Raw genomic sequence first — 25,224 nt, 5'->3', positions numbered from 1 at the left:
CCCCTTGACCCACCCACCCCTTCCTTAACCCTCAAGTGGGGGTTGAGAGGTCACCGGCTACGGAAGTTTTAGTAACATGTTTGTTTGTGTACACTGCAATTACATTAGGAAAAAATTTGTATAAGAAAACCAAAATTTTAATATCATATAATTATTATTTACTGACTAAATCGTATTTACTTTAATTAAAAGTTTTTTGTTTGACAAATTATCTAAATAAAATCTTAGCTTGGTTAAAATATAACTATACAACATTTTTGTTTAAGTACTGTCACTTTATTTTATTCAATAATTCTGCTTTAATTATAAGAATTTTTCCCAGTGCACCCACATTCCCATAGGTAAAAGCTGTTACATGCGCTAATCGATAAAGGGGTGGGAATTCTTTTGCCGGTTGGTGGGGAATCAACTGGGCAAGGGAAGCTGGATGGAACTGACATCGCCAGCAGTGCAACTCCACTTTCATTATTGGTTTTTTGTTACATCCCTGCCACATGCCACAAGGATATGCCCTCGAAGCCTGGCAAGATTTCTTCCGCCCAACTCTTTGTACAGACCGATAATTAAATCGAACAAAGGCTCAGATTTGACAGTCCCTTTGCAGTTTTGCTCGTTTATCAACTGGCGAATGGTGTACCGCACTCACTGAATATGTTTCCTTTCGAATTTTTGATTCAATAGGATCACCTGCACGAGTGGCTTTCTTCTGGCAATTAGCAGACTTAAACAAATGGATTAGCCGATTTCCAGACGTACGCATGAATTTATTTATTTGTTTTGACGAAAAATATTAAAAGGCCAGTTGAAGAGGGAATTGTCTGCAAGCTGGCAGCTTAAAAGTTTTAGATTTACTCGAGATTCGAGCTAACAAAAGTTTTTTTTCATAACTTATTTTTAGAAAAGTTGTATGATTATATATGTATATTTACTATTGTCATAAAAGTTGTATAGGAAAACATATTTTAAAAAATTGTATTCTCTCAAGTTCTAAAGAAAAATACTCCATCAAATCATATAATAATGCCCACTAATAAAAGACAGTAAAAACAAGGAATTTTCATTTAAAGACTTTGACTCACCATTTCGAAATAATAAGTGGTGATTTAAAAGAATAAAAAATCTTTAGCCTTACTAAATCTTTTTAATGATATCCCATAATGCCCGTGCTTTAAAACTGATTGGCTGGATTCCAAACATTTCTTAAGCACTCAAAGAGACTGCTTGTAGTCATAGCGAAATAATATTTGCATTATTTGACTGCCGGGTTTTTTCGGATTCAGCGCCACTTTGAAGTGGGGGAAATCAGGAGCAATATATTCCGCAGACAGGCAACTAATTAGGCGATCAAGGACTACGCGGGGCATGTCGGCAAACGCCCACGGGCCATGGGCGTCATTAAGGGGGTGGAAAATCAATAGCTCTATTATTTGGCGGAATGTCGACGGCCAAAAGGAGGCGAACTGACTCCATTCGATGTGTTGATTGACAGCCTAATTGAGGTTTCTTGACTTCTTCAATTGGGGGTAGGCCAATGACCGTTTTGTTTGAGCTAATAATAATATTGTTGTTTTAATATCGGGGGGAACAACAGATTGTTTAGTTAGTCATTAGGCCGGGGGTTAAAACAAAGGTCTCACTCCACTTCCATTCGCACCCAAAACACATTAAATATTTGCCGAAACTCACACTTGATTGCCGTTGTTGTGGGACTTCCGTTTTAATTTTTTATTGATTCAACTGTTTAATGTCAATTGTTGTCCAAATACCAATCAAACGCTTGGTTTACGCAATTAAGAAGCAAATACCTCCCCAGCTGCAGACATTTCCCGGTCCTAATTAGCATTTACACTGCGTGCAACATACTGCAAGACATAAAATTAACGCCAGACCCAATTGTCCCGCCCCTTTGGATTGATTCCCAGCCTTCAATTTGAATTTCGGGCAGGGCAATCGATGAAAGTTTTGCTGGGATGGTCATTAAAAAGTCTGAGTGGCCAACAGAGTCGAGCTATTCGCAACTTTTTGTTTGGGCCAACTTTCAAAGGGTTGATTGAACTCTTTATTCGTGGAAAAAATAAAGCAACTCGCAGAATAATACAAAACCTGGTGAGAAAAGTTTACAAACATTTATTCGTTGTTTGGTTCAATGTCCCATCGATGGCAGGATTGAAAATAGCCGCGAAACTTCCGTTTGTTGGCTCAATTGTGTGGGATATCAATTCGAAAACCTTTTTGCCTTTTTTATGTTCATTTTAGGGATTTCTTTAATACCTAAGCAGAACCAATATTTATACTATTAAAAGATAAATATCAAAAAAATTATTTTTAAGATTTATAAATACTGATTATTATCCGCATATTCCTTAAAAAAGTCTATAACATCCGACGGTTGACCAAATAAAACCATCCAGCTGAAATAATATTTTACAGAAAAAAGTTTTCGAGTGTTTTAAAATGATTTCGAGTGGCACTCATGTGCTTTTCATTCTAGAGTCAAACAAAAAAACTTCAAAACACAGCGCGATATCCGTTTGTGCTCATTCAAATCGCATGCAAAAACTATCTAGCACACTTTTTGGCGTTCACACAAGTGCAAACACCAAGGAGTCGAGGATTGGAACTGTTCCAGATCTGCTGAATACCAGGACCTCTGCGGGGCAGGAAATCCTAGCAGAGGCGGAAGCGCATAGCGCTGAAATAAAGTGTTGCATACTGTTCGGGGCAACAATAATAAAATATTGCATATTTTGCGGCTACACAAAATCCAAGCCAAGCAATCCGTTTTATGGCACTTGGCACGAGCTTATTTACTTTGGCCTTAAGCTTGCCACAATATTATTTATTACGCAGCTCTGGCAAAGATTTTAATCGTTTCTTGGTTTTTATTTTGCATTTGAAATGCTTATGATAACTTTGATAAAGGTTTAGAATTGAGGATACCATTTAAAATGGAATGGAGTTCTTTTGAATAAGGATATTAGAATACCATTGTATATGGGTGGACACTATAGAAATCTATATGTTTTTCCAAAAATATGGTAAATATTTGTTTTTTAATATTTCGAATTTATGTTGTTGAAAAATAACTGTTGTACTAACATTTCTTACCCTAGATATATAGAAAATAAATAAAAATCTAGCAAAACAGATAGTTAATTTTAGATGTAAGGGTATCCCAGTTCCGAGGTTCCTTTAGAGTCCATCTCCTGACCTTTCTTAAGTTGTTATGCTCAGCTGGTTGCGACTTCGCTTTTTGCACCCAACTCCCAAAGACCTCTGCTTCCAATTTCAAAGTAAAACTTTAATGGCAACAAATGCTCCACCGCCAGGACCATCGCCATTTTATATTTGATATTTTATTACATTACATTTCCCTGGCTTATTACATTTTGGCTTTTAAGCTGTTGACACAACTTGATTTCCGTGCGACCCGGTCTCCGGGGAAGAGAGAGTGGCCTGGTCAGTTTCCGTACATCCGCCCACCCATCCAACTCGTTTTGTTTCTGCACACCCCCTCCTCACCCCTCCCCTCACCTCCCCAACCTTCTGACAATTTCGACTTTTTCCCCGCCTGGGTTTTCACTTTTGGAAGTTGGACGTCTGCCGGCTGACCCAGAAACAAAGTGTGTCTAATGGGTTTCTGTTATGTTTTTTGACATTTTGGGAATAATGTTTCCGCTTCCGGTTTAAGGTGTGCTGCGCTCGTACTCGTACTCTCGTATTTGCTGCAATTTCCGTCGGTCCCCAGTCGGACCAGAAATAAGGTCAGCTCTTAAGCTGGCAAAAAAATAAATAAATACAGAGAGAGTCAGCGGGAAAAAGTGAAAAGTCATGGAAATTTCCGCCTTTTGCAAATTCTTTTGCCCTTGCGCGAGATCAACATCAAAGATGTGACATTCCGATACTGCCAGCTAATTTCAGCGCCGTAAACATGACAACCTAATTATTTTTTCCATTCCACCCACTCGACACCACTGACTGTGCAGCTGTGATTAATGGAGGAAGCTCGACTGCGACATTTGCATACGAAATTGAAAACAAATATTTGCACTGATAAATATAAAAGGAGCCAGCCAGAAACGGGAGCAGCTTGCTAATTGCACTTTGACTTTTCGAGCGAGTCCTTACCCGTATACAGCCCCGAAAACACGATGAAACCGACTTTGGGATATCCTGTATTCACTAAAAGGTTAAATAATTTTATTCTATTAATTGGCTACCAGAATATGCTCCATTTTTTTTAGTCTATTACAAATTCAAAGTGTTCGAGACCGGAATCATTGGTTTTAATGTTGCTATAATGCAATACAATCCTATATTATAAAGGGTATGAGTACATCGTCATAACATACTATTTCGTAGACACAAGGACAGATGGCTCGCGTTTGGCGCAGGAAAATTAGCAAAGTAATTCACGACGCCAGCTGAGGAGCCTTTCGTCAGGAAAGGACCTTGAGGCTTCTTCATGTCAGCAGACAGGACACGTCTGGAGGGTGCTCGATGTCCTCGCTATTCTCGCTTTTCCCGCTTTTCCCGCTTTTCCCGCCGCCTTCCGGCTGTCCTCGTCTTTGGCGCCATTTGATTAATATATACTTGCGCGCTCGTCGCTCTGTGATTGTCTCGCTTTATTTTCGACAATCGAAATTAATTGGACTGCTTGAGGAGGTCCTGTCTGCGCTTTGTTCTCAACTTTCGCCCAACACCTGGCGGCGTCTGTCAGGGTTAAGTTTGCCGAAGAATTTCGAATACAGCCTGGAGCTCTGTCTGCAGGGACAACAAACTGAAAGCTTAAAATGCAAAAATCAATAAAGATAATTAAAACGGTTATTTAAAGTATCGAGGGGGAATTACGGGACTTAAGGGATGTCATTAGGGCGTGGGAACAAGTAAGCCGACGTTCGTGCACCGGATATATGTTTAATTTGATTTGGATTATGTTTAAATTGATTGAATTAATTTGTTATTTGGTGGTTGCAATGTGTATTTGGTGGCTAGTAATAGAAACGCTCAAATTTTTAGTTATCTAATAATCGCATTTGGTATTCTGTTTTGTAACGCATTTGGGTTAAAGTAAAAAATACAAATAATTAATAGTAATTCTCATTGGAATTATATATTTTAAGTGCAGCACAAATAGATTTTAAAATCTTTTTTTTTCATAAGTAAACTCTTTCTAATTGCAAATTTCTCTTAATATTTTTTCGGTATACTACTTTTTGTTTTGTGGATATGATATTTTAGTAAAACACCATTATAAATCGTATTATAACCTTTTTTAGGTCATTCCTATTTATGGCACAATATAATACTGATGAGTTTGCATAGACATTCAGCTATTTTCGTCGAAAATCACTTGGTTATTTTTCGGGAAATCATTATATTTAAGAGGCATATTCAGGCAAACTATCGCTTTCATCCTTGACAATGCCAATCAGTTGCATCCCCTGGGCCAGAGCCCATTATCATCACATCCCCGGCAAATGACTGCCATTCATCCGACCCTTCCATTGAAGTATACATAAACGTATTTCGTAAATGAGCATGTGTATTCATATTTACTATTTGTGTGGCCATCATTATCGTTATTAGACCTCATTAGCAGCGTCATTGCGAAGCCGAAAAAGGAAGCCATATATGAATACTGGCTGCTCCTTCAAAGGAAGTGTGTGCTGCCTTAAGTGTTGATACTTGTGGGCCTGAAAATAGCTGAAAATCCATGAGCCAAGGGGAGTTCCAACAAATTGTTAAATGTAAGCTAATTTTCTATTTTGAGACTTGAGTGGCTGGATTAAGCATAATACTGTTATCAACCCTGGCAGTCCCTCATGTTTATTGAAGCGCATTGGAACTGGGTTTTCTATAGAAAATTTATTTAGCGTACGGCAAATCATACAATTCAATGACACTAATTACTTTGAAGTGTTTGTAATCAAAGTACTTACAATTTTTCTTGTTTTTTTTTAGATGGGTTTTTACTTAAAAACATGAATATTTCTCAGACTGTCTTAAAATATTTTGTTTAAAAAACAGAATTTTAAAAAATGAGCCTCAAATTCTACAAAAAAATTTGAATGCTTAAATGTGTTGTATATTAAGTCGGAAGCATACTTGATTGAGATTGCTTAGGGCTAATTTTCCCAGACTGCCTTGAATGCCATTGTCATTTGCAAACGGTGCGAACTTAATTCCTGTTATCCCGTCGCCTCTCCATTGCCCTCAACCGTATCTGAATCTGAATGCGAATCCGAATCCGAATCTGGATCAAAGTCGCAGTCGCAGTGTACATACGTGGGCCAAATTCCTGCCGGAAATCGTCTGCAATGTGCGAGATAACAATTTTCGTGCGATGACCAAGGCATGACTGTTCAACAGCCGCCGTAGTCGGTCCGAAAGTCCATCCACCCAGCGGACCCCCCGCCGACCACTCATTATTCGTAATGGCGCTGATGGTGATGATGACAACACCACCGCCACTATAAGCGCCACAAAAACAGGGGAGGAGCTGGGGGGGGGGGGATTGGGAATCCGGGATGGGGGAGGGTATCACAATGGGAATGCCATTGCTATTGCCATTGCCGTATTCTGCATTTCAGAGCTTGTATCCCGTATTGCATGTGCCGTGTTTCGCTTGGCAGGACGATCCAGAATGTCGTCGTAACATTTAATTTCCGTCAACGGGCGTGTGAGATCGGAAAGGGGGGTTCGGCATGGGGGATTCTGTGGATGGGCTCCCACGTAGACACAACATGTCTGCGGCTAATATAAAACGAAGAATGCCATGACAAACGAGTTGAGCCAAAACAGACACGCTGACCACAACCAAAACTACAACAATGATGATGATGATGAGGACGACGATGATGATGGCGACATTTGTCCAACTAATAGCTTCTATTCCATTCCATTCCGTCAATTTCACTCCACTGCGGCAATAATCATTAGGCACGTGCGTTGGGGTTTGTTTGCATTCAACAGTTTTGATTGCTGATTGTGCAGGGCAACTCAAATAATTTTGGGGAATTTAATGGCCAAAAATAGGTGGATTTTTAGGGAAAGGCTTTCTCCATATATGGGTAATTATTTCTTAATAAACTGATATCTGATTTAACTAATCGCATTCAAATAGTAGTCTGTAATTCAATAGTAGTCATACAAATAGTAGTATACCAAATGTGTTTATTGTGTAAGTTGAGCTAAAATATTTTTATTTTCGTCTTTATTTGATTGTTTTAGGTTTGGTAAAACTATAATTTCAATTAAAAGCCATATATTCCATTTTTATATTCGAAAAAAAAATCGTTTTAAGCTTCTTAGAGCTAGTAAAAAACAATGCATTCCTTATACAAAGATTAAAATTTAATCATAATCTAACACTTACTAATATTAATTCCTTTTAGACATAAAATTCATTAAACAACCAATGTTATGTTAAATGATTACCTGAGTTACTATTAAATAAATGCTCTTTAACATAGCAATTCATAAAATTTTTTTATGAACATATTTGTTAAATGAGCTTTTGAAATTTTCAAGAGTAGATTCCTGCATAAATAATTACAACTCAAAAATTTCCTTTTAAATGTATTTACACAACTTGGAATTTCTTGCCGCCCACCTTGAATTTCCTAACAAAAAATTAAGTAATTAAATCGTGCTTAAGGCCATCAGCAACGGCAACAACAACAGCAGCAGGATAAAAAAGGAAAATATGTAAATGTTGTCATAACGAAAATGCCGCAGAGAATTGCCCATCTGGACGAGTCGGAGGACCTGCCTCAGTCAGGATTAAGTGCTTTGTTCTTGCTGTTGCTGTTGCTGAGGAGGCTTCGAGAATGAATTTCAGCATATATTTTATGACACTCGACTTTTATATTTATATTCTGACTGTCTGTCTGACTGTCTGTCCTTTCTCTCTTGCAGCATGTCGCCGCCGCTCTGCCACAAGGACTACGCAGGACTCGCCGGCTGCTCGGCGCTGGCTTTTGTCCTGTACCTAAACACACTTAACGCTGGATTTGTCTACGATGACAGGTGAGAAAAATTTAAGCGAATTAAAAATTCCATATGTCAGCAGGTTGACGAAGGTAAATGGTCTGGTCTGGTTTGGTTTGGTCTGGTTTGGGCGTTGCTTGGTCCTTTGGCTTTTTCGCTCCTTTCTGTTGATGGCCAAGAGCAACAACATTTTGTCACCAAAACGACAAAAAAAAAGGCAACCGAAAAATACAAAAGTTTATTATTAATTGTGCGCCAAGTGCCGCCATTTATTTGATAAAATCGCCATCATAAATTCTCGGCCCGCCTAATTGTAAAACTTGAAGCAGACCAGTTGCCGGCTTATCGCCTGGGTATATTGTTGATATATATGCGGGAGATCCAGTGCCATTGTCAGAGTCAGACGGCGATGAAGCAAATTAAAAAACAAAATGTTGATTTATGCCCCCGAGCTGGGAGACTTCGGTCTCTTTCTCGCACTCTCCTCACCTGGCCGCATTGAAATGCTGCAAACGCAAACGAAATTACCCATAAATATCAAAAGTCATGTACAATGGACAGGAATTTCCCCAAGGACCCGCCTAGCCCCATCTCCTTCCCCATCCCCATACAATGGTCTAGCTCTGCAGTCAGGAGTCAAACCGGTGAGCTTTCTGACCATTCCGGCAAACAAGTGCCTCCTGTTCTGCTCCCGGTTCAACTACAATGCCAGCGAACAATTGTCCTGAAGGAGTTGGGCGGAAATATAGGGGAGGAGGAGAATGGGCTGGGCAAGTTATGCACAAAGTGCTCAGCTCGATGTAGCTCGTTATTTTGTGCTGTCCAGAAAACAAACGCAAAACTTACCGCCACACAAACTCATACATTCGCACAAATAATAAACGCAACTTATGTAACTCAGCTTCCCCTTTTGCCGCACGGAAAGTTGTGTGCGAGTTTATGTTTTTTGCTTGGGGCAGAAGGTCCTGCGGTCACTTTCACGCAGTTGCCAACACCAGTTAAAGCCGGACTTTCGTCCTAAGCAGAGGGAAAAAACTATTGACAAATGAATATTTCATGACATTAAAATATAATTTTAATTTGAAAAGAAGCTGATTTTTATTATGGTCCATTTAAATTTGGAGCTCTTATTTGAATATGACAAAGTTACATTACAATGCCTATTTTAATAAAACAAATTTAGGAAAATCTTAAAAATTAATCGAACTGCCAAAATGGCTTAAAAAAAATTCGCTACTTAATTCCAACTCAATTCAGATTAAAAACGAATAATGAATAAAACTAAATTAATCATAAATTATAGTACTGCAACATTTTCTACATAAATTACTAAATCATTATAAACTTTATGAAGACAAACAAGATTTTTCTCAGTGCCGGAGCCTACCTATCGTCCAGTTCTTTCGTATGCTCTGCGGTCATCCCACAACATGGCCACTATGACCACACGAGCACAAGTTATTATTGTCAAGCCGGGCCAGACATAACATGATTTATTAAATGGCAGAATTCCCTTCAATTTGTTTCCTATCAACTGGAAAAAGACCAATGGCTTGGGCTTGGCGAAGGGGAGGATGGTTTGGCAATAGGAAATCTATGAGAGATATGAGATTTTAATAAGTATGCTTGGCAACTTTTTGATTAAGTGTAGTGCTCAAGAAGTTTGCCAATAATTGAACTAATAGGATATAATTATATATGATTGGTGACTCAGTCCATACTTATAAAGTGTGGAAATATATTTGTGTTGAAACTTTTTAAAGAGCATTTTGCACCTTTAATAGCCTTATCTTTATTGGTCATCCGATTCACACCTTCAACTTGATATATTTCCATTTTCGAAACCAGAAAAAAAAACAACCTTGCCAAACATCCCCCAATCTGTAGTCTTACAATAATTTATGTGCCGTATTAAAAGGACAGCGACAACAACAGCAACACCGGCTGTAAAAACTCAGCAACAGCAGTAACAACGTTACGTATACGTAATTTTGATGGCACACAACCACCGGACGCTAGGCACTCCTCACAAAAGAGGGGTGTGTGGGTGTTTGTTTGCAACCAGAGTAACAGAATTTTGTGCTCTTTTTTCTTCTACCTATATAAAATCGAAAAATTTTCACTTTACATAAGCACAGCGGCAGCAACAAATACAAATGTTGTGGGTAGCCAGGAAAATGGGAGGGAAATTGATGGGCGGAGGCACAGAACGGAAGGCCAGAATGGTGTCCACATTCGGTGCTGATGCTATGATATATTGTCTTCAACAAAAGCCAACCACAGTCCTGTTTGGCTGTCCGTGCTCCTGTGTGTGGGTGATGTGAGCGCCACAGTGGAGTAGAGGGTTCAAAGAATGGTGATGGTTGAATGCATATCTTCCAAATATTTAAAAACTTATTTTATTTTGGCTCTGCATAAATAAGTCCTGAGGAGTTTTATATTTCATTTATTCATCTATGTTAAACTAAAATAATTAATTAAGCTAAAATATAACATTTTCGAGAACTAATATCATTTAATTATACTTGCTAGTGATACCTGATTATCTTGTTCCTCCTTTGGATCCGTTTTCTTTAATATTGTGTTAGATTTGAGGACACTTCTTCCTTATTTGGCTTATTAAATGCAACACTTAACCCATGGAAACCACTGTGCATCGTGTGTGTTGCGGCTCTGTTCCTCCTCGATTGCCTGAGACTTTCCTGCTCCTGGTCCTTCCTCCAAATTTGGATCCTGTCTGTGGCCTCCTGCTCGAGTTGAGAGTGAAAAGCGAACGATAACGGCAGCAACATGCCGCACTTGTAAGCTGCTTGAAGCCCACCATTGTTGTTGTTGCTCCTGCCCGCTCCTTACCGCCTACCACCCACCTACTGCCCCTCCCCCTGCCCCACCCCCTTGCCGCCGACAAAATGTTGTTGTTGCCCCTGCCCGTGGGTGGGTGTTGATGTTTTGGTTGTTGGCCTTGCTATTGCTATTCATTCACTAGTTACGATGATAAAGCACAAAAAAGGGAACTGCGGAAATTCTGCTGATGACGATAATGTTGACGCTGACTTCAAGGTGACTTGTACCCAGTTGGGTCGGGAAGTAAGCCCATCTCCTCGTACTCGTAATCCTCGTACTCCTCGTACACCCGCAAATAGACGGCTTTGTGTGCATCCGCTCCGAGGTATGCAATGAAATTTCTTTTCAATATTTGAACGTTACCTTGGCATCGCCTTGCAAATGAAGCGTAGAACAATTTTCGGTTCGTTTATGTGCCACGGAAAATGCTTACAGCCCCTAAATAGAAGTAGCATTACCCAACATTCACCCACGGGCATATCCAAAGAACAGAAGCTGTCACAAAATTAGGATTAGCAACCCATTAATATTTTTACATTTTTAAAATCGTTGTCTATAATAAAAGCTTAATCAAAATGTATTTGGTTTACAGCACGAAATTTTATATTAAACTAAACAAAATTTCATAATAAATAATTCTTTATTTCGATCTTTCCCAATGTTACAAATTGTTTTCTAATAATATTTTAATATTTCAAAAAGTTGAACATTAATTACCCAATTCAAACTATATTTTCTTACCCCCAACTGTGCATTGCATGGAAGGACTTTTCAACTTAGCAGCTCCTTCATCTGCGTCCTGTGCTTTTGCTTTGTGCTCTTCCGATAAGAATTTGTTTGCTCTCAACGACATTTTTGTGGCTGCTTTGGCGCAAACTAAAGGAGATCGGTTGTGGGCGGGGGACTGGAGACTTAGGAATGCCAATTAAAATTGAAGTGTAGATGAGTGGGTTCCCACACCCGGACCACTCACGGAAAAAGGCACCACGAAGCCAGGTCCTTGCCAATAACTCTGCTTTATAGTTGGGCACGTCGCTCCGGCGAATTTGTAAACCCAATTTGTGGCACCATCTTCCTGCACCACCACATCCTTTTTATTACCATATTCTCGTATTGAAAGAGCTGCACATACACACACATGCAATAAAGCTTTGCCACAATTCATATTTCCGGCCACCCATTCCACGGCTTCCCAATTCGAATGATAAATAAAATATTAAATTGAAAACCGAATTTTTATTCAAAATGCTTTCCAACTTATGTGTTTGCTCATGACTTTTCTTTGGACTTTTCCCCCACAGTTGCCGCCAGGCTTCGGCGGATATGTATTTGTTTGCACAACCTTTGAACTTTTGTATAAAAGACCCCAAAAGACCCTAAAACCACAGCCTGAGGCAGGTAAAAACCAAATTAAATATCTCTGAAGATTTAATTGATTATTTAACAAGCTACAATTTAATTTTCCATTTTAAAATGAAACGATACTTATTCCCATTCGTAAAATATGAATTTAAGTGAGCGTAATCAAACGAATTTTAATAAGTTATTTAAACAAATATGTAAAACCTTAAACCTTAAATGTATACGCAAGCATTAAGGAGCAAATATTGAATATAACAATAAATATTTGACGTAAATACCAAATATTATTTATGAAACACAAATATTAAAACGAATAAATAGTTGGCAAGAGAATTTGCTTCACACAAGCCTAAGCGTTTTAAATAGGTTTGCTAAAAGTTTAAGCCGAATACTCGTAATTAATAAACATATACATTAAGATTTTGTCATTTATTTCTCCCCAAAGTTATTTAAGTCAACGAATCAATTGACATTGATGGATATATTGGTGCAATTGTGTTTGGGCTCCAAATTCCCCCTGAAAACTTGGCTCAAAGCCCTCTGTAAAGCAGAAAAGTGAATTAATGACATTTACTGCGCACTTCTAAAAACTAATTATGCATAAAATGGTTAAGGTATTATTGTGGGACCTCTATAAATTTCCACGAGCAGCAGCAACAACGCCGATAACAAACTAACCCTGATTATATGGCTACCTGACCCGGAGCCACTGTGCCGGCCAAATCGATTAGGACAACAAGGAGCGCTACAACGGCGAGGCAATTACCAAGGACCCGTCCACTTCACAATGACAACGTTGGTGTTCGTACACAGGCATAGGTGTATGGTGTGCCGTATACTGTTTATCGGTGTGTGCTGTTTTACAACAAAGGCACAAAATACGCCAACAAATCGGCAATTAATCAAGCCGCAAGTGCACAGCAAGGACGAGGGGGGAGGCAGCTGAAAAGGGGGCGCGGCTGGTCTGGCGAGTCAACTGTCGCTTGGCACTTTAACAATATTTATGCCGAGTGCAAAAACAAAGGGACAATAAAAATGAACAGACATGAAATTGCTGGTGGTAGATATAACAGACTATTGAACACCCTTTTTGAAAAACTTATTTATTTAATTATAGAGCTTATATTTTTATATTGCCATCATGATTGTATTTACTTAAAGTTAAGAATCCTATACTAACTATTTTTGTTGATTAATGTAAGTTTTTAATATTAAACTGCCGAAATCTTAAAGTCTTTAATTGAAAATAACAAAAAAAATAAATTAAATTTTAATATTTTGGTTCATTGTACATTTTATTTTATTTATATTGAAAGCGTAACACAATTTAATTAATTTAAAAAAAGTAACAAGGTAATGTTTTACTTTTTTGGACATAGCCTGTTGAATAGCCAACATGTCCTATTCTAGAGCTTCTACCAATCTAAGTAAAAGCAAAATAAATAGGACAAGAGGCGCAGACACAAGTGGTCGCATAGAATTCAGGACTCTCCGATTTCGTGTAGCAGGAAAGTCGAGACGAAAGGAGTCAAGTTGAGGAGAACCGGTCACTTTGGAAAGATAGGTGTGAGAAATGAAGAGACAGAGAAGGTCCTAGCTAGACAATTAATCATTTTAATTAATTGGACAGGTGGCCCACAGGTTGTTTGCCCGTTCTCAACTGAAGTAATTCGAGCTGTGGACACAATTCAAACATTAACGCCCCCTAAAATATAGCTCACTATTAGGTACATATAATTATAATAATTAGACATTTAGGCTTAACTTAAAATTGATTTAATTTAAATTAATTATTATTTCGAAGCTAAGTCATTAAACTAAATTTAAACAGTACAACCTAGCATATTTATTTTTTTAGTGTACCAATATACGGCTTAATGATTTTTATTTTTGTCCTTTTTGCAGACGCGCTATCTTGGCGAATGGAGACGTGACAGGAGTTCGCCCATTATCTCATCTTCTGCGGAACGACTTTTGGGGCACCCAGCTGGTGGACAGTGGATCCCACGGCTCCTGGCGACCACTGTGCGTGCTCAGCTTCCGGCTGAATTTCCTGGCGACGGGGATGACGCCCATGGGCTACCACCTGGTCAACGTGCTCCTCCACTGTCTGTCCACGTGGCTTGTGATTCTGGTGGGGCGAACGCTCCTGCCGTCTCGAGTGGGAGTCCTGGCCGCCGGCGTCCTTTTCGCCGCCCATCCCGCCCACACGGAGGCAGTGGCCGGTTTGGTGGGCAGGGCGGACTTGGCCGCCTGCGTTTGCTACCTGCTCGCCTACCTCACCTACCGCCGGCACATGCTGAGTCGGGAATGGGGATCCCTGATTCTCACCATTGTCCTGGCGCTGGCTGCACTTCTCTGCAAGGAGACGGCCATCACGGCGCTTCTCCTGTGTGGACTGTGTGATGTGTTGTCGGGAGTTGGTCGGGAAAATAATGATAAGGTCAGTAATAGATCCTTATATGTTGATTTCTTGAATTTAGCCTGCAATAATTAAATAAATATATAAATAAATGTATAAATAAATATATAAATAGCTATATAAATAATAATAAATAATTAATAATTAAATGAACAAAAAAATTATTAATTAAAGTACAATTTTAGCAATCGGTAAACAAAGTAATTTAGTTATGGCCAGTAGTTAATCTGAAAAATACATTTCCAAAAAATGTACAGAAAAAGTTTGGTTATCTTAAAAAGTTTGCAAAAGAATTATAAATTAAATAAATTAAATATTAATTATAAATTAAAGAATTTGACCATTTTCTTTCTAAAATTTTAAAATTTAATTTTAAAAACTATGGTTTACTTTCAGCGCCGCATCCGATCACTCTCCATTCTGGGTGTTACCCTATTGTGTGCCCTCTACTGTCGCCTTAGTCTTGTGCCACGTCCCACCGCCTCCTTTTCGGCCGCCGACAATCCGACGGCCCATGAATCCTGCTTTTGGACAAGGACACTCACTTTTCTGTACCTGCCGGTGGCCAATTTCCGAGTACTCCTTTGGCCACAGGAGCTGAGTTTCGACTGGGGTATGGAGGCTGTGCCGCGGATCAGAACGCTTTGGGATGCCAGAAATGTCCTGAGCCTTGGCTTCTATGGATCCCTGCTTGGAGTACTGTGTGCGAACTCTGGACTCCGGCGTTCAGCCTCAACGATGGATTTCGCGGAGATGGCGAGCATTTCGCTGCCGCTTTTGAGGCGATTGGGGGAAAAAGCTGCCACAACTGGCTGGGCCTTACTTGCAATTGCCACCATCAGCTATCCGCTGCCAGCTATCGTTCTACGAACCCCACATCCTCGAAAAGCGCCTTTTGGCCAGCTCCGCTTATGGCCATTGCCTTCCTGGTCTTGCCATTCCTGCCCGCCAGCAATCTGCTCTTCTACGTGGGATTTGTAATGGCCGAAAGAGTTCTCTATCTGCCGAGTGTGGGCTACTGTCTGCTCTTTGGCCTCGGTTTCGGCAGTCTCTGGAGGAGGGTCAGCAGCTCCCGGCGATCCAGGTTGATGCTCCTCTGCGGATTGGGGCTGCTCCTGGGTGCCCATGGAGTTCGCACCTTCAGACGCAACTTGGATTGGCGGGATGAGGAGCAGCTTTTCCGTAGTGCAATTAGTGTGAATCCACCAAAGGGTGAGTGCTAATATTTTATTGCAATACATCTAACATTGTGTGGCTGACATGGCGTATGAGTAATTTGTGTAGTCTTAGAGATTTTTTAAATAAAAATGAAATAGATTGTAAAATGATATGTTTACTTTCATATTTGAAATTCATAAAAAAGGCGATAGTCGCTTTAAAAACCAACACTAGAAGTTCTGTAAGAGTGAACCACGTGTCGTATGAGTAATTTAATTAAAATTAATTTGTTAGTACATACATTTTTAAATTAAAATTTTTAATTTCTTTTGGAATATTTTTATGTTATTAAATATAAAAGTTAAAAGGACTTTTTCCTATTTTACTGCTTGATTTTTGACTAATGCATTGTTAATAAACGTGAATAACTTCAATTACTATTACCTATTTTTATTTTCAGCTCTGGCTAACCTGGGAAGTGTCCTGAGCGCCCAGGGAAGATACGAGGAGGCCAAAGTGGCTCTGAGGATGGCCCTGGGTTATCGACCCACCATGGCCGATGCGCACTTTAATCTGTGAGTAAACGTTAACGCGTTACCTGGTTTTGGAGCATGTGGTGGCCACCGAAATCCTTGGCAGTTCGAAACAAAACTCGCGCCTTAGCCGCGCCACATAAAACCTGAATCCACAAAATGATGTCAGGTTTTGCTGGTGGCCTTTTCAAAATTCAAAAGCTCAAAGTGAATGGCTGTCGCGACCTTGGGCATTTGGGTGGTGGTGTTCCAGCGTTCCAGTGGTGCCGTGGTTCACCGGTGGGGAGAGTGGGTAGCTGCTCTTAATAGCGTATGGCAGATGCTTCTGTAGTCGCTCCTCTGTTCCCTCTTCCGTTTGCCGGCAAAAACGTTCGGACAACATCTGAGAAAAAGCGACAAAAAAAAAGGAGGAAGTGGGTGGTTGGGCGGTGAAAACTGCCCAGATGCATCGCGCATACAAATCAACTCGGTCAGAAACTTTAGCTCCAGCGCACGGGGGCACATGTTTTGCATCTTTTGGATGGCAATTTGCATGCACTCGGCAGCCATCAACAGCAAATAGCTGCTGGTTTCAGTTTTTTACCCGGACCACCGCCCACAGCCACGCCCCCTTTGCCCTTACTCGTTTTTTTTCTACGGGTGTATGTACTCCTTTTATACCTTTGTAAATGGGCAACGGAACCTTTGAAACAATACGACTGAAATGAATGCAAAAACCATTGCGCACCCTAATCCCCTGGAGATATGCTGTTAATTAGGCCAAAACTCAATGGGTTTTCGAGTCCAACTTAGATTCTTCGAGATACACGGAATTGCTGCCCAGTTGCTAAGTACACATGGAGTTGTACTTTGAATTGGGTGCACAGTCTCACTTACAAATGGGAAAGTTAAGATCGCCTAACTGAAATATTCCATTTTATACAAGATTTGCGTATAAAAATTATCAAAAATAACAAGGAAAAATGAGAACTCAATATAATCTATAACAGCTTCCCATTTTCTTATTTATTTACTTAACTTATTGTAACTTATTCAACGATACTTTGAATTAAGTACAGAAAAGGTGTTTTAAAAATAATAAATAAGTAAATATATTTTAAGTTTTGATCGTTTTTAAATTTTTAAATTATACAGTCGCCCTCAGACATATTCAAAATTGGAATGCTAAATATTATACAAAATTAATTAATACATTTTCTTTCTTTATTTTAAATATTCTTTAGAGTTGTATTTTTATGTTTTTAAGGTCGTTCAAACCCGGTCAATTAATCCTTTAGAAAAAAGGCAATATATATTCCAGTTAGATGTGCTAATTTATATCCAAATTTATGTAATCTATTTCGTCTGCGATTTGTTCCCGAGACAAAGTCGAACACGTACATCAATGCAATAAAGCAGCAGCTGCGACAATTGCATTCCTCGGCATTGCGAAACCATTTCGCTTGTCTAACACAATAAATAAACAAAAGCCCCGACATGTATAATGTCCTATACAAGCAAATCAACAATAACATATCTGCCATTGCTATGGGAATGGGAATGAGAATGGAAAAATAGTAACAACAAAAGGAAAATTGGCATTTCTGCTTACAAGCTGCACTTGATGCAACAATATGAGAAAATAAAACTGCTGACGCATGACGTCGGCATCCTGCTTATCCCCCGCATTTCCCAGCCCCCTCTCCTACTTCCACCGATTTCCCCATTTTCCGGGGCCAATGACACTACTCCTTTGGACATATGGCAGGCACACTCGAGCCAGCTTTGGATAGTCATAGTGCAATTTACCCGTTGCATCGACGCTAACGGCGACCGCCAACTGAGAACGCCGGGTCCAGACTGGGTCCTCCTCCTCCTTGAACACCCCTTTCTCCCCTGGGATTTGGGCAAATAGAGCAGGAGAAGGAGGAACCCAGGGCAGTACTATGCATTACGAGAGAAGCGCAAACATGCCAACGCTTAACGAATAGCACTCGACGCCCCATCGAAGGGCACCCTGGGCATGAAATCGGAAATGCTTGTCAAAAAAAATGGCAAGTTAATGGGCAATTCAATGAATACTGTAATCAATGATGGGAAAACTATGTCAACCAATCTTTAATGGCGAAAATAAACGAAAAAAAGGCTGACAATGGGAATCAATTTAATCTTATATAATTGGTAATCGCCTATTTTACTCAAAATATACACATTTTAATTTAATTATTTGAATGTTATTTTTCGAAAGGTATAAATTTAAAGTCGAAAATTATGGATACATTTTCATTCATTCAATTGACTTAAAGCCCTTTCAAAATAAAAAATTAACCTTTAAAAATGAATCATCTATTTAAATAAATAAATAATCCAAAAATAATGTTGAGATCTATAATCAGGTTATTCTAATTTTTTACTATTCCAACCACTGTTGGCTTGGTGTCCTGACTGCTGCACTTCTTTTGAATATGCAGGACGTCATTTCCACTGGTGGCCGCTCCTCGAGCTCCTCAAACTCGGTCCAATCGCCTCATGTCCTTGCAGGGACCCACTAGCAGCCGTTGCTCATACGCCCAGTTGTCACTATTGTTGCTGCTGCTGCTGCTGTCGCCTTGCCGCTCGTTGTTGATTATTGTGTTTGACATAATAGGCTTTACGCTCCAAAAAAGGAGAGCAAAAGACGCACGGAATAAATCCTTTCGCTTTGCTTCTTTGGCAAATTGTAGGTAAATCCCTTTTCGTTCGCTTGCCAAGTCATTTTTCCAGCTTTCCCGCTGGGGGAAAAAAGCTGCCGTGGAGGAGCTCAATACAAATAATTGCTGAGAACTCCCGAGATCCACGGACAATGGCAGCATCTGGGGAACGGAATCTCAAACTGGGCTACCCCACCTCATTCATGAATGCCGTAATCGTTCTCCGCCGAATTGCCTTCGTTCCGGAAAAGTGAATACTAAAACTATGGTAAACTGGGTGGGGAAAACATTCGGTGCAGTGGGGCATTTTACCCCGTGAGTGTATTCATCGCTTTGTTTCCATGGAAGCCCAATATGCAGTAATTCCGGTTCTCCTCATTTAAATAAATATTTAAACGGAGCGTTTTGTTTTACTCGCGATGCCTCGGAAAAGCCTCTTTAAACTGCTTATTTGTGGGGATGTGTTTATATACGAGGGGATTATCGGCTTACGGGAGACTGTAACATTAATGCTCATATTGACGATTATTTTTAACAAGAATTTTTGTGGCGTTTGGGAAGTGTATTTTTTAATGGCTCACTCAATTTTCTAACAATAAGTGAGTGAGGATTATAAAAAGTATTTTATTTATTGCACGATGAAACGTGAATAATTGTTGTATCGCCGCAAAAAAGAACAATAAGCCAGGAAACTGTTGAATTAAAAACCAACAGATTATTTAAGAAGCTTATAAAAACAGCTTTAAAAGTTATTTGTTTTTATAGAATATTTACCTCAGTGGAAAACTTTATAATAGTTTCCTAACTATTTGATTTATTTCTTACTAATCATTTTTCGGATTCGTGAGTAATTTCTAAACCTTTTAACCGGCTCCTAAAATAAAAAAATTTAAAGCGCTTTTCTGACACCCATTTTGATTCTCTCAAATAATAACTTAAATATTAAACACATTTCTTAAGCTTTTTACATATTTTTGATCACACTTATTAGGTAACTAAAATCTATTTACTTATCCCTTCTAATTGGGTAACAAGCTCTCGGGCAGGATCTCCCACTCGCACCGCTATATCCCCTATAATCCTCCGGAAAGTCCTTGTAGAAAATGTGAAAAAGCCAAGAATGAAGCAAAAAGAAAATACTACTGTTGACGGCTTAGATAAAATTTCAAATAATGTCAACGACATAAAAGCAAAGCGCGAACTTCATAACTGCTAAGGCTTCGTTCGCCTGCAGGTTATTAACTTGGCTCAAAACGATACACGAGACGTTGGCCGGCTCAGTGGGCGACTTTGGAATCCGGAGTCCGGAGTGCAGAGTCCGGATCCCTGGCCGCTGGCACATTGGCCTCTGACCAAGTCCAAAGTGTAGGGAAGCCCGGGCAGAGATTTCATTTTAGTGCCGTGAAAGTTTAAAACGCTTTTCTCGCCCACTTTGCCACCACTCCAACGGCCTGCGTTGCCTTTGCAGCTTATCGAAAAGTTGTCTGATTGAATTTTTGCCCTGTCCACTTGCAAAATGCAATGGCCTCTCTCTTAGTAACACTATGCAAAACTCGAAAGCAAAAATAAAATTTCTAACAAAGTTCGAATTTAGTACAATTTCATTCAATAGCTACACAATTTGCAATTTATATGTTTAACATATTTCGTTGATCGACTAAAGACAAAATTAAAACGCCCACTCTATAGTAATTAAAAAGAAATAAAAATACTTTATAGTAATAGTATAATAGTAATAAAATGTGAAAAGATATAAAAACCCCCATATCGATTTTAGAGCACTAGTTTCTCCCAGAAGGTGCACTTGCTAATCTAAAAGTCAGAAGTGGAAATTGAAATATTTATATTATGGAAGCTTTAAGAGCTCGCCAAGCTGTGAAATTTTGATGGCTGGGTGGTGTTGGTGTGGCAGCATTTTCCGCCTTCTAATCGAAAATCAATGCCAGGTGGGTGCCCTTCAACCCCGAACACCACCCATTTGGACCAGGAAAAAACCCCGCAAAGATGAAGCTGCGGGGTGCCAGTGCGTCGCGGATAAGCAGCTGTTTGTACATTATTTACTCGTAAGCCATCAATAGCCGGGATATCTCTAGCCGGCACCTTGTGCCCTGCGGCTACGGATTTTCAGATCCCGCCACGTGCCACCTCCCGGAACATAAAGCATCCATCCGACGATGGGTCCTGTTGCTCCTTGCTGTTGGTTGCTCCTGTTTCTGCTGCGCCAGTCAACTGTCAGGGATTTGTAGTGTGCTCCTGCTCCTGTGCCGAGCGAGGCTGCTCTGATTTTTAGCTGCAAAAGGATAAGTTGAGTACTGGGTGATGGGTGATGGGCAATGGGTGGTTGTGATGCCGGTGACGGAGGTGGGAAAGTCAAAGTAACAGGCAGCCAAACACCAAAACCAAAAAATCACTGAGCTGTATAATTCGATTTCTCGTTTTCACTCCTTCTGCTCGTTTTATTTTCGTTCAGTTGCTGTTTCCTTACCTGCACAAAGAAAAAAACAAAAAGAGGGAAAAAAAAACATCAAAATAAATAAAACAACATGGTTTGTTTTCTTTTTTTTTTTGCACGAGTGAATAGTATAAAATAGAATACTCAATATTCAGTTGAGCAAATCCATGCGTTGTTCGGTTGCAATTCGCATGCATTCACTTGGCTCCATTTTTTGGTTGTTTTATATATCCCCCTTTTTTCTTTTTTTTATTTGCACCCCCAACTGCAGAATACAAATGTGGAAAAGATCGGGAATGAAATTGTGGGCAACGAGGGATTTTCAGCAAGGAATGTCTGCTCATTCGAAAATAAAATTTAAACAAATTCAACCCTGCATTCGGCGGCATATGCGAGTGTTTATTGAAAAGTTTGCACTCACCCACTCCAGAGCTTAGTATCTGGTGGAAAAGCTAATCGGTTCGATTTGCAAATTTTTGGTAGAAAAACAGGAAAGCTTGGGAAAAAAGTTTCTATGTTAAAAGTCATCTAAGGATGAAAATGTACATTTCTATGTTTTTTCCACATTTGTTTACTCTAATTAAAACCAAATTGATTTTTTTGTTATTATTTTTTTGTAACATATTACATATTATATATTACATTTTACATATTTGCATTGTGTTTTAAGCTATCTATTAAATAAATGCAGAAATTATTAAAGTAAGAAATATATACACAATCCAAAATAAGAAAATATTACTGCCAAAATTTGTTTTGTTATTTTACTAAGCAGCAACTCAAATTTACATTGCGGCAAAGGATATTGTAAATTTGTAAAAATTGCATAAATCCCCGTTCCGGATTTCACATTCTAAGGCACACTAATGCAAACATGTAACATATTTGTGTTGCTTGTAACTCAGGACTAAAGCTGCTTTTTGTCAAAATCCAAAGTCTTTACAATCGGCCCTCTTGTTGATTTTATAGCCTTGTCGCTACTCAACACAAATTTCAGAGTGCGCGCCGTTTTGTTTGAATTATTTTGTAGCTGCTGCAGATGTGGCTGGTTTGCAGTAGCAATCTGGGCTTAGGTTTATTTTCCACTGTTTTGTAACGTTACATTCTTTTGGAATGCTGCAAACAAAACGCTGCCTTTATTTAGAATCGCTTATCCATGCATACGATCCGTCGAAACATTGTGTTTATATAGGGGGAAGCCAGACACTCGGACATGTATGGATAACCACCAGACGACAACTGATATACATATGCATATGTGCGGGATATTTGTTTGTGGACTGGGAAAATATAGACTGAGGGCGGTAAATTTGGCTGACTGCTGTCCGTTGATTAAATGAAGCTGGCCAAAATCAACTTGAAGGTCAGCATTGTGCAATTAGCCCGTGAAAACCGTTGCAAAGCAAACGCAAAGTTAATTTACTTCCAACACTTTTAGAGGCTGCGGCCTGTTGAGTTAAGTAACTTCGCTTTCCCGACTTTCCTTTTCAGGTTCTGCATATTTTTTTAAACAATTTTTCGCCATGATTCCTCTTGAGCGAAGAGCAAAAAACTATGAAGGGTGTTCCGAAAAGTACATTTCCAAGGAAATGCAAGTGCTTTGTTGCCTGTTAGTTGTTTTAGTTGTGTAGAACCTATTATTCAAGAGACTTGGGGAGAAATTATATGTTTAAAAGGCCAATGTAGAATTTATTATTTGTCTGAACATAATTAATTAAATGAAAATGCAAATCTTAAACTATTTATTCTCCTTTTTTAATTTATTTATTAGGGGCGTGGTGCACCAGAAGCAACTAAACTTCAGCTCAGCTGTTGCAAGCCATCGCAGGGCCATCGCATTGCGGCCCCAACTGGCGGTGGCATATTTGAATCTGGGCATGTCCCTGATGTCCCTGGGCGACCATCGCCAAGAAGCCACCTCGGTGCTGCGGACTGGAGCTCGACTGGAGGGACATGGGGTTCGGGATCGAGGGGCCCACGAGGAGGCACGCTACACCTGCTACCTGCAACTGAGTGGCCTTTACCGCTCCGAAGGAAGACTCGAGGAAGCTGCTTCGATGCTGGGAGAATCCTTAAAAGCTCTGGCCTTGCTGCCTCAAAAGCAGAGGGCCGTGCTGCACTTGCGTCTGGGGGAAATCCATGCGGAGCTGCAAAATTGGGATGAGGCTGAGCATCAGCAGAGATTGGCCCTGCAACTTGAGCCGGAAAAGGGAGCGGCCTATGTCACCTATGGCCAGACATTGGCCAGAAATGTATGTGAAATCACTGTAAACTTAAGAATTTTATAAAATTTTTATTAACCTACAGGGCAGTCGTCTTGCCGAGGCAGAGTCGTGGTTCAAAAGAGCCCTCCAGCTGGCGCCTTTGGAGGCTAGCTCTCATCACCATTATGGTAAGATTAATATATATTCCTATTATAGCCCTAAAAACAGCATTATTTGTTCAAAAAAAATTAGATAACATTATTCGGTTTATTTATTATTATCGCTTAAAGATAAACTTTTTACCATTCCAGCTGACTTCCTAGAGCAGCAGGAACGCCATCATGAGGCCCTCAGTCTTCGCTTACGAGCCGCTGCTTTGGCGCCCCACGATTATACCCTGCAATCCTGCGTGGCAGATGCACTGCGTCTGCTTAACCGCCTGGCCGAAGCGGAGCTGTGGTATCGAAAGGCTGTCACTCTGCAACCCCTGGCAGCTCATGCCCATGCCAATCTGGGAGCCATCCTGCAGATGCGAGGCCTTCGCAAGGATGCTGTGAAATGCTATCACAGAGCCTTGGAACTTCAGCCAGGACATGCCATCAGCCAAACCAATCTGTCCAAGATGAATCTACACTTGGACACCAATAAATGAGAAACCCTGAAATACACTTGTTGAGAATGTAGGCATACAAAATTGTAGATAGGAGAGAGAGATTATCAAATGTCAATATATTTTTTAAAAATAAATAATTAAATGATTAAAAATAGTTAAATCTCATTTTTTTTACTTATCCCAATAATATAAAGTTTCTTTTCTAAATATCTGCATTCAAAATTTTCAAAATTTGTTGTCCTAATTTAATGCTAGTTATTTCCAAGTTTCCGATGACTCCTCCAATTGGACTTCCAGAGACCATAACTTTACTAAATTTAATCCGATTTCAAAGTGACATACCTCTTGAGACTTGTGGTTTCATCCACTAAAAATCTGCATTCAAAATTTTCAATTTACCGATGATCAAATTTTTGACCCATTTTCATGTCAGTTTTTTCCAAGTTTCCAATGACTTGTAATGAGGTGTCGCCTAATTGGACTTCCAGAGTCCATAACTATACCAAATTTAATCCGATTTCAAAGTGGCATACCTCTAAATACTTGTGGTTTCATCCTCTAAAAATCTGCATTCAAAATTTTCATTTTACCGTTGATCAAATTTTTGACCCATTTTCATGTCAGTTTTTTCCAAGTTTCCAATGACTTGTAATGAGGTGTCGCCTAATTGGACTTCCAGAGTCCATAACTATACCAAATTTAATCCGATTTCAAAGTGGCATACCTCTAAAGACTTGTGGTTTCATCTTCTAAAAATCTGCATTAAAAATATTCAATTTACCGATGATCAAATTTTTGACCCATTTTCATGTTAGTTATTTTCAAGTTTCCAATGACTTGTAATGAGGTATCCCCCAATTGGACTTCCAGAGTCCATAACTTTACCAAATTTAATCCGATTTCAAAGTGGCATACCTCTAAAGACTTGTGGTTTCATCCTCTAAAAATCTGCATTCAAAATTTTCAATTTACCGA

The 25,224-nt window shown here is 39.5% G+C and overlaps 1 protein-coding gene across 1 annotated transcript in view; it reads left to right on the top strand.

Moving 5' to 3' along the window:
• LOC108041268 (protein O-mannosyl-transferase TMTC1) overlaps positions 1-24,355 on the top strand; it is a 46,474-nt gene extending 22,119 nt beyond the window's left edge. The window contains 8 exon segments of the mRNA XM_044460246.1: positions 7,921-8,031; positions 14,104-14,641; positions 15,017-15,404; positions 15,407-15,832; positions 16,239-16,353; positions 23,204-23,684; positions 23,740-23,824; positions 23,948-24,355. Of these exon segments, the coding sequence (XP_044316181.1) occupies positions 7,921-8,031; positions 14,104-14,641; positions 15,017-15,404; positions 15,407-15,832; positions 16,239-16,353; positions 23,204-23,684; positions 23,740-23,824; positions 23,948-24,288 (2,485 nt within the window). The 3' untranslated portion in view covers positions 24,289-24,355.
• Positions 24,356-25,224: the final 869 nt, after the last annotated feature.

Source organism: Drosophila rhopaloa, unplaced genomic scaffold (genome assembly GCF_018152115.1).
Source record: "Drosophila rhopaloa isolate 14029-0021.01 unplaced genomic scaffold, ASM1815211v1 contig_2, whole genome shotgun sequence".
NCBI lineage: Eukaryota > Metazoa > Arthropoda > Insecta > Diptera > Drosophilidae > Drosophila > Drosophila rhopaloa.
The sequence above is the reverse complement of the archived record's forward strand: the minus strand, read 5'-3'. Positions and strand labels throughout refer to the sequence as shown.